The 8,679-nt window shown below is 47.7% G+C and overlaps 1 protein-coding gene across 2 annotated transcripts; it reads left to right on the top strand.

The window, feature by feature from the left end:
- The first annotated feature begins 187 nt into the window (after nt 1-187).
- On the top strand, nt 188-7,498 carry ISCA2 (iron-sulfur cluster assembly 2). 2 transcript variants are annotated; one of them, XM_084630977.1, is made up of 4 exons: nt 188-295; nt 1,215-1,386; nt 1,933-2,048; nt 2,253-7,498. In XM_084630977.1, exons 1-4 carry the CDS (start codon nt 234-236, stop codon nt 2,425-2,427), a joined length of 525 nt encoding a protein of 174 aa, XP_084487103.1. In that variant the 5' UTR covers nt 188-233; the 3' UTR covers nt 2,428-7,498. The 2 variants fall into 2 exon arrangements, with proteins under 2 accessions (XP_084487103.1, XP_084487104.1); XM_084630978.1 differs by having other exon boundaries at nt 192-295; nt 1,218-1,386.
- Nucleotides 7,499-8,679: the final 1,181 nt, after the last annotated feature.

The following is an 8,679-nucleotide window of genomic DNA, read 5'->3' as shown; positions in this document are numbered from 1 at the left end:
CCTGTGGGTGCTTGGAGGCTGTGACGCGGGTGCGCCGGCCCCATCAGCCAGTCTGTTGCTTAGCAACCAAACTCAAGACGCTACGTTCCTAAACCACTTCGCCCGCGCACCTCCTCCCTGGCATTTCCGCCTCGGTAGCTGTCATAGCAGGTTGACGTCACGGAGCCCGGCGGGCTCTGCACCAATAGCGATGTGGCAGGTGGGCGGGGCATTCTAAGGGCCCCTGGTGCAAGATGGCGGCGTTGGGGGTGCTGCTGAGCTATCTGCGGAGGCTGCGTCCCGGCGCTCGGTGCAGGTAGCGCTGCGGCCCTCTCGCCGGCCTCGGGCGGAGCCGGGACACCAGCCCGGGGTCCCCGCTCCGTCCCTGGCGCGTGTCGGGGGGCCCCCGCGCTGGCGCTGCGCGCCTGCAGCTCCCTCTCCCGGCCCTGGGGCAGCCTCGCCGCGAGCACCCGGCCCCTGCCGTGCAGCGAGCGGTCGGCAGCGCCAAGCCCCGCTCGGCGCCTGACCCGGCCGTTCCCCCGGGGGGCGGGGGATGAGGTGCGGGCCGGTGGCGCCCCTGGAGAGGGACACGGGGCCACTGCGAACCTCGGGGCCAGGGCGCGGTTAGCTCCGCCCCGCAGGCCGCGCGGTGTGACCCTGCCGGAGAAAACCGCCTTAGAACAATGCGCAGGTGCTCCAGGGACTCGCTGGTGCCCGGTGCCCGGCCAAGAGTTGGCAGCAGGTAGCAAAATAGTCTCGCCTGTAGCCAAGGTACCTGTAGTAGACAGGGTGTCAGACAGGTGATGGACACGGACACTCCTGGTTCAGGGCACAAGCCATCTCCCCAGGGACCCCCTCTGTGGGCAGGCTCGCCCAGCACAGTGGGCTGGGGCGTTCTTCGCTCCTGCCTCCAAAGCATCTGATAGTGGCTGCTGTCACATACCCAATACCAGACTAACCTGACCATTGCTGTGAACCAGCCTGTTTCTATAATCTCTCTGTGCTGTCACTAGCTATATATATATATATATGTACATCGAAGCAGTGTCGATTAGGCATTTCTCCTCCTTGACACTCCCCATCCATCTCAGGTTGTTTCTACTCTCTCATGAGAATTCCTCCCCCCTCCCCCCCCCCCCCGGCATTCCCAAAATCTCCTTTCTGGAGCTCTGCTTTAGTAACCTTTGTGCTTTTCACCTGCCTTGCTGACTATTTCCATCCCCATCTTTTCACAGCAGCCTTTCTCCTACTTTGCTGCGCCTAGTAAGAACACCACCCTGTTCTTCTCAGAATGGAGTCCATGTACCAAGCATCAGGGTGCAGTGGGCATCATCCTCTTCTAAGCCAGGGCAACCAGTGTCTGACTCTAGCGAGGGACATATCTACCTCACCAACAGCTGTGTGAAGGTACAATTCTCGAGAAGGCACTCATGGTGTGTCATTGTGTGCATGTCATTGAAAAGGTTGTTGCAGTACCTGGCATGCTCTGAGCATGAAATTCTCTATAATTGACATGCCTGTAACATCATGCTACTTATAGCTACTTGATCTAAAGGTTCCCAAAGCATCTGGTAATCATCCGCAGGGTTCACTGATGACCACCCCCCCCCCCACACACACACAGTCCTTTCAGACACGCAGTGCCCTTTGAGGCAACTGCAGACTTCGTGGGAGCTGAGTCTTGGGAAATCAGTGATTTCCCCCTCATCTCTCACATGAGCTGCATGAGGGATTCCCCACACATGGCTGTTGTGGACAGGGGTATGCTGCAGACCTGGCTGCTTATGAGTTACCTCCCCAAGGTCATACAGGTGCCCCTTCCATATTGCTCTAATTCTGGCCCTTGTCCTGTTGAGGCATCTTGTAGGCTTGATATGGGATTGGAAGCAGATGCTGTCTGCTTGCACATGAATATTGCAGATCTTTTAATGCTCCTCCCTTTCTGCTTTGCAGAGGCTGCTGGAGATTATAGAAGGGTCTGAGTTTCTCAGGCTGCAAGTGGAGGGAGGTGGCTGCTCTGGATTCCAGTACAAGTTTTCTTTGGACACAGTTATCAATCCTGATGACAGGCAAGGACAGAGGATAAAGGGGTGTGGGTGTATGATGGTGGGGGGAGACTTCTGTGGACTAAAGTGGTGAGAAGGGTATGTGTGATAATATGTGTTGAAGGGAGGAGGTAGGTGATCACAGTGTATTCCTTTATACTTCTGGAAGTGTGCTTTTCCCTTTTTTGTCTGTGGGGTTATAACAAGCAACATATGCTTCTTTCCTAGGGTGTTTGAACAAAGTGGTGCTCGTGTTGTTGTGGATGTGGACAGCCTGGCCTTTGTGAAAGGTGCAATGGTGGATTTCAGCCAGGAGCTGATCCGCAACTCATTCCAGGTGGTGAGCAATCCACAAGCTGAGCAGGGCTGCTCGTGTGGGACATCCTTCTCTGTCAAACTTTGAGTGGACTGCTCCTTGGGTGTTGCTGGGGTGGACATTGAGCCAGAGACTGTCCTTAGCATCATCTCCAAGGCTTTCTCATTTTGGTATTTTCTCAGCTTCCCCAATCCTCCTCCTCAATCTGTTATACAATTATTGCAAATGTCCCCATTTGCCTATCTGAACTGAGTCTGCAGCCAAGACCTATAGAACTCTCCCTCCAAGGGTTTGAAATAGGCTTTAAATCCCACACAAAAGCATCTTCTGTCCTCTGTGAAGCTCCAGGAACTGCTGAATATAATGAGCCACCCTGATCTCCCTGAGCCACCCAGCACATGGGACTGCCTTTCAGGAGCTGCCTGTACATGTGTATTTGACTGTTTTCTTAATATCAATTTCCATGGTTTATTTATATTTTTCATGCTTTTCAAAGTGTGGTTAGAATGCAGGTCTCTCTAGGGAGATGGTTGTTTCCCCCTTGTCCTTAAACTGGCTGTGGAATTCCTGGGGTGCCTGCCCTTTTCAGCTGGCTGTGGGTCTTCCCAGACAATTTGTTCTACTAATCTCCTTATTCTCGATGACCTACCTGCCTACAGGGAGCAGCCAGCAGCTGGGGGAAGACTGGTCTACCTGGTACATGTAGGTGAAGCAGAGAGGTGGGTGTAGGGGGGAGGATTAAAGCTTTAGGGTTAGGGCTCCAAAAAAAAAACCAAAAAAAAAAAACCAAGCAATTTGGTTTGTTTCCATCCTGACTCAATTTTAAAAAGTGGTACAAATCAGCAAATGGCTTTTTAAACTCTCTCTACTTTTGCCAGCAGGGTATAAATTGCATGGTGGATTGGCGAGCCTGTGGTCACATCTAGGAGGCTTTGTACCCTGTCCTGCACATTGCTTTGATTTAATAATCTAAAACATTTTCCTAATTTTGATGCATAACCTAATCTCTCATTAGCCTTGTTTCTGTTTTTAGGAGAGAAACACATCTCTCATTCCCTTTGTAGGGTAGTGCCCAGACACAACTGTGCTGTAGGAAGGGTGGCCTAGGGGTTTCCAGTGCAACTTCATTTTCAGTTACTCATCACTTTGTGGAACTCCCATCTTATAGCTGAAGTTTTCCATGCTTAGTCTCTGCCTGAAGGTGAATGTTTGGTAAATTGAGCCAAAATGCTTCATCTGTTTTCAGCTGACAGGAGGGATAGGGAACTTGTGTGCTTTTCCCATTATTACGAAATAACCTACTTTAATAGTCTCACAGCCAAATCGTGGGATTTAAAAGTGTCAGTTTTCCATGGAATGGGGAGCATCCCAAGGAATCAGCTTGCGAATTGGGGAGATTTTAATCCATTGAAAATTGAATACCAAGCAGTAGGGTTTTTTTATTAAGTGTGTTAAATGCTTATCTAAAAAGGGTTTTTGGATGTGTGCACTGCTGAGTTACCTGTGTACTGATCTCTCTAGTGGTTGCTCCTAAACAGCTGTGATTCTCTTTCCCCCCCCCCCCCAATATTTTGAATCTGGATCTGCTGCAACTTTGGCTTTAGGGGAACGTGCAGAAGGTCCTGAGTTCTGCTCCTACCTCTTCCCTGAGTGGCTTTAATAATTTTCTGAAATTGACACGCCTTCTTTTGTTATGTCTCTTATTTGCCCTTCCTAGGTGTGGGACTAACATTAACCCATTTGGTAGATGGGGTTTCTAAAGGCACAGAGAACAGACTTGCCTAAACTCCCATGGTTAAGCTTGCAACACAGCTGGAAAGAGCATGTTTATTTCTGTGCTAGACTCTTGTTTTATCTACCAAACCACAGTGCTTCTCAGACAAAGTGTTTCCAATCTTATGCACTTAGAAGGTGAGCTCTAAAGCCTTGTGTGGATGCCGATCATTATTAACCCTGATTTTTAGGTAGGGTAACTAAGCCACAGGCATTGTTCTCTGATACAAGAAACAGGTTCTAATACTGTTTGAACTTGGGTAATTCCCTTTCTGTGCCTCATTTAACCGATACAGAAAAATAGGTATGAGTGATTGTAAGATGACAAAAATGGCAGGGGGCTCTGGGACACTGTAGAGTCTGAAATTACTTAACTTTTTTTCTAAATGGACTTGATTTTAAGTTGTCCCTTTAACCATACCACTTTAACATTCTATCAATGAGTTTGTTGTATGGAATTTAAACTGAATGTACCTGTTCTGTTCCACTCCTCGCAATCCGTGTCTTTGCTCATTTTCTGTTCAGTGCTGTCACTTAAGGAAACTCTCCCTATACGCAGACCATTTTCCCCCTTTTGCAGAAGTTGCCTCCTGAGCGACTTAAAGAACACTTTAAGTACTACCTGTAGTCACTTGTGCACAATCATGGGGGAAACCCACATATGCAGCTTTCTTCACCTGTAATGTTGGCAATATCTCAGTAACTTCACTAGATGGCACTCTTACTCTTTGGGAGTCATGTTGTTGAACAACAACGTACAGAGACTTTGGGCCTGAATTTTGGTTCTGACTGAGCTGTGCCTGTCTCAGGTCCTAGGAAAGGGGCAAAAATGTATTTGCAGCTTCCCAGTTCCAGGGATGGCTGGGGACTAATTCAGCTCCCAGTGTAAGTTAAGGAGTACTTGTGGGACCTTAGAGACTAACAAATTTATTTGAACATAAGCTTTCATGAGCTACAGCTCACTTCATTGGATGCATACCATGAAAGCTTATGCTCAAATAAATTTTTTAGTCTCTAAGGTGCCACAAGTACTCCTTTTCTTTTTGTGGATACAGACTAACACGGCTGCTCCTCTGAAACCAGTGTAAATTAGAACAGTCTGGTTGTTTGTTGTTTGAATGGACAGGAAGTGGATAATATGAGTGTCTGGAAAGCCAGATAGGAGGAAGTTGCATTAATGGAAATGAGATGAGGATGGACTGGGTGAGTCTTGAGTATATATAGAGAGAAAGCTTGGTTTTAGAGCCTCTGGAGCAAGAAGTGGCAAGGTTTGGACACTGAATCTTTGGGGCAAAGATGACACCTGGGTTGCTGGCCCAGGGGACAGGGCAGATATTCAGTTCACAGTTCTGGAGAATGGTGAGAGTGGAAACGCTAGTTCAGGAATTCAGTTTTGTCCATGTTGCATTTGTTAACATAATATAACCAGGAGAAGGTTGGATCGAGTGAGACAGGTCAGGAATGGGAAAGCAGATTGGAGTCATTGGCATAAAGATGATCACCTAATGAAAGGGTGTAGAGGGAAAAGAGGAACCAGGACAGACCTGCATGGGGGCTCATGGAGAATGAGTGATTGGAGGAAGAACATGTTTCTTTGCCTCTCACACCTAGGAGGAACACCTTACTCCACCCATTCCCTCAAGAGACAAAGAAGGAATGACCAGAGAAGAGAACCAAAAAAGGGTAATTATGGAAGCCAAGCTGAGATAAAATTTCAAGAAAGAGCAAATGTAATGGACATGGTAGATAAATCCTATGCCTGCATCTCTGCTATTGCTTTGTTTAAGACCAGTCAGTCAGTCACTGCCACTATGCTAGATCTCTCTGTCAGGGCTCAGGCCAGGGAATGATGCACAGATAGCATTTGTTGCTCTGGTGGAAGCACTTTCCCTTCCCATAGATTAGGGAAGTGCATCACACCATCCTGCTGGACCTCTCTGCAGTGTTTGATACCACTGATCGCCAAGTACTCCTCTCCTACTTCCAAAGAGCTGCAGGGGTGAATGGACATGCCCTAAAATGGCTCAGGTCCTTCCTCTGAGATCCAACCCAGTGAGTCATCATGAGCAACTGGACAGAAGATGCAGACCTGGCCATAGTGAGCCATTCATTCTTGATCTTCAGGCACAATTATACAACTCATATCTAGGAATAAAGCCATGCACCCTGAGAAGGCTTGATTGGCAAAACACAGCAGCCAGTCTGCCTGGCAACACAGGTTATGTAGACACATCTGTCCAATGTTCTGCTCTCTTCTCTTGCTGTTTTTTATGTACAATGTCAATATAAGGTCCTGTGTCCTGATATTCCACTCTGTCTGTGAAGTTGGCCTTAGCTGCTTGAGAGAGCTGCTCTATCTGCAACTATAAACTCCCATTACACTGGATCAATGTAATTGTCAGCCAACAGGTGGAGACTCATGAGTCCAGAAGACAGAACTTCCATAGAAATGGACTGTGGAACTCATCTCTGTAGGAAGTAAGTGACCACGGACCTAACCTCTTTAGAGCTAAATGGAAAACTCCTTTATTTGACCTAAGTCTCCCTCTGTTTTTTCTCACACAAAACATGCTAATACAAAAAGGGGAGTCTAGTTTGATTTGAGGATCTGGGTCTCAGTCCAAGGTATTTAGGTGTCTAGCTCCTATTTAAGTTAATGGGAGTTAGGTGCCTAAATCTGGGCCTAAGTCATTAGATGTAGTATCAGATGTAGGATTGAGTTTTGGCCTGAAGTGGAAGCATCTACTTTGGTTGGTGTTTGGGATTAGGATTAGACCAAGTCTGGGTTTGTGACAGGTTGAGGATAGGGGAGTGGTGTGGAGCTGTCAGGTCTGAGCAGGTGATAGACTTGAGCTCAGGTTTGCATTTGGTTTGGGATCGTAGGTGTAAATGAAGTCTATAGAAATGGTTCACAGCTGGTATGAGTATCCCAGTGGGAGATGTGCAGCCATGGAGGCAAGTGCTGTGTTAAGGTAGCTTCCCCAAGCCCATCTGGGAGTAGGCACAGCAGCCTTCTGGATGAGTATGTGGTGCTGTTATTCCTCAGTCAAGGGAGGCAGTCTGTGTGCAGTGCCTCAGGCCTTCACACACATGAATTACCTGGGGTTTTTGTTTGTTTTTAATATTTCCTTCTGGAGTGATAAAGAGTTTCCGGCCTCGGTCTTTCTGCTCTTGTTTTTAATCAGTGCTCATTTACCTTTGGCATCCTTCAAAGGAACAGAATGGTATATCTTTCAGTTGCCATGGAAACAGACTAAATGCATATTACCATGGCAACCTGCCATGATCTTCAGCTTTATCTGTGGGTCTCATTTTCTGAACTTGGGGGTGGGGTGCTGATATTGATCTTCCACTGTTTTGAAAAATAAACCCTCCTCTGCTACCAGCGTTGGTTCAGTGCTTGAGAAGTGCAGTCGACAAGAGACCTGTGACTGCTGCTGCAGCCACCCCTTTGGCCAGACTTGCAACCACAGGATCATCTGCAATTCCTTTCTCCTCCTTCTCCCCACTTCCAAAAATACAGACACATTCAGAATGATCCAGTGTTGGCACTGACGCTTTCCAGACTTCTCCTCTCCATCACCTCAAGCCACTCCCCCAGGTCAATAAATTCAGGCTCTTTTGGACCAATGGGCAGAGGTCAGAGACAAAAGAGTAAATTCCGAAGTCTAAGGCACTCCCTGACAATCCATTCCCTCTGGGTGAATGCAGATTGGACTGTACACTTGAGCATCCCAATTAACCTCAACAGCCAGGTACAACACTATGAGATAGGCAGGCCTCTAAGGTGAGTAGAGTTCATACCCTTTGAAGCTGTGTAGGTCCAAAACAATGCTCTGAACTATGCACAAATTAATAGGAAGCCAGTGCTGATCACAGAGAACAGGTGTGTAATGTGCTTTCTGTGGAAGAGTGGTTCCTACCTCCAAGCCAACACTGAATTGGGAGGGGAAGGGAAGGGAGCAGGGGGCAAGACGCATTCTTAGCTGCTGCTAATGTCTCTGCCTTCAGCAGCAGCCCAAGTTCCAAAAAGATTTCCAGTTTATGAACCTGAGAAACAAAAAGCTCAAGGAAGCTGCTCTACCCTTAGACTCCCTCCTGTTGTTCCCTTAGTGTATGCATATTGTCACTCTTATCTAGCTTGAGCTTCAGTCAGTTCCTTCTCATCCAAAGCCTAATCTTGGTTATTCAGGGATAAATCCTATGTCTTGCGCTGTCCTAGTCTGATGCAATAGAGAGACAGAGCTGAGAGTCACTCAGCTCCCCTCATGGTCTTGCACACATGTTGAACAGTAGGGTGACAAAGTTGTACTGCACCAAGTTGTCCTCTGCTATCTTCTGGGTCCTGTCAGAGAGAAGAGGACAAAGCCACTAAAAGGCAGCTCTCTGTCCTTAGCAGAGTCTGCAAAGGTGCCAATGACACTTCTAGGTCACTGGTTTCAAAATCAGTGTGGACACATGGCATGTCACCAGGAAGAGCACACGTACCATCAAGTCCAGTGCACTTCTGAACTAACTTCGCAGTAGAATAAAAAATGCTGCCCTTCTAGGCTCTCAGACCTACGG

Source organism: Lepidochelys olivacea, assembly GCF_965140295.1.
Source record: "Lepidochelys olivacea isolate rLepOli2 genome assembly, chromosome: 6".
Lineage (NCBI taxonomy): Eukaryota > Metazoa > Chordata > Testudines > Cheloniidae > Lepidochelys > Lepidochelys olivacea.
The sequence above is the reverse complement of the archived record's forward strand: the minus strand, read 5'-3'. Positions and strand labels throughout refer to the sequence as shown.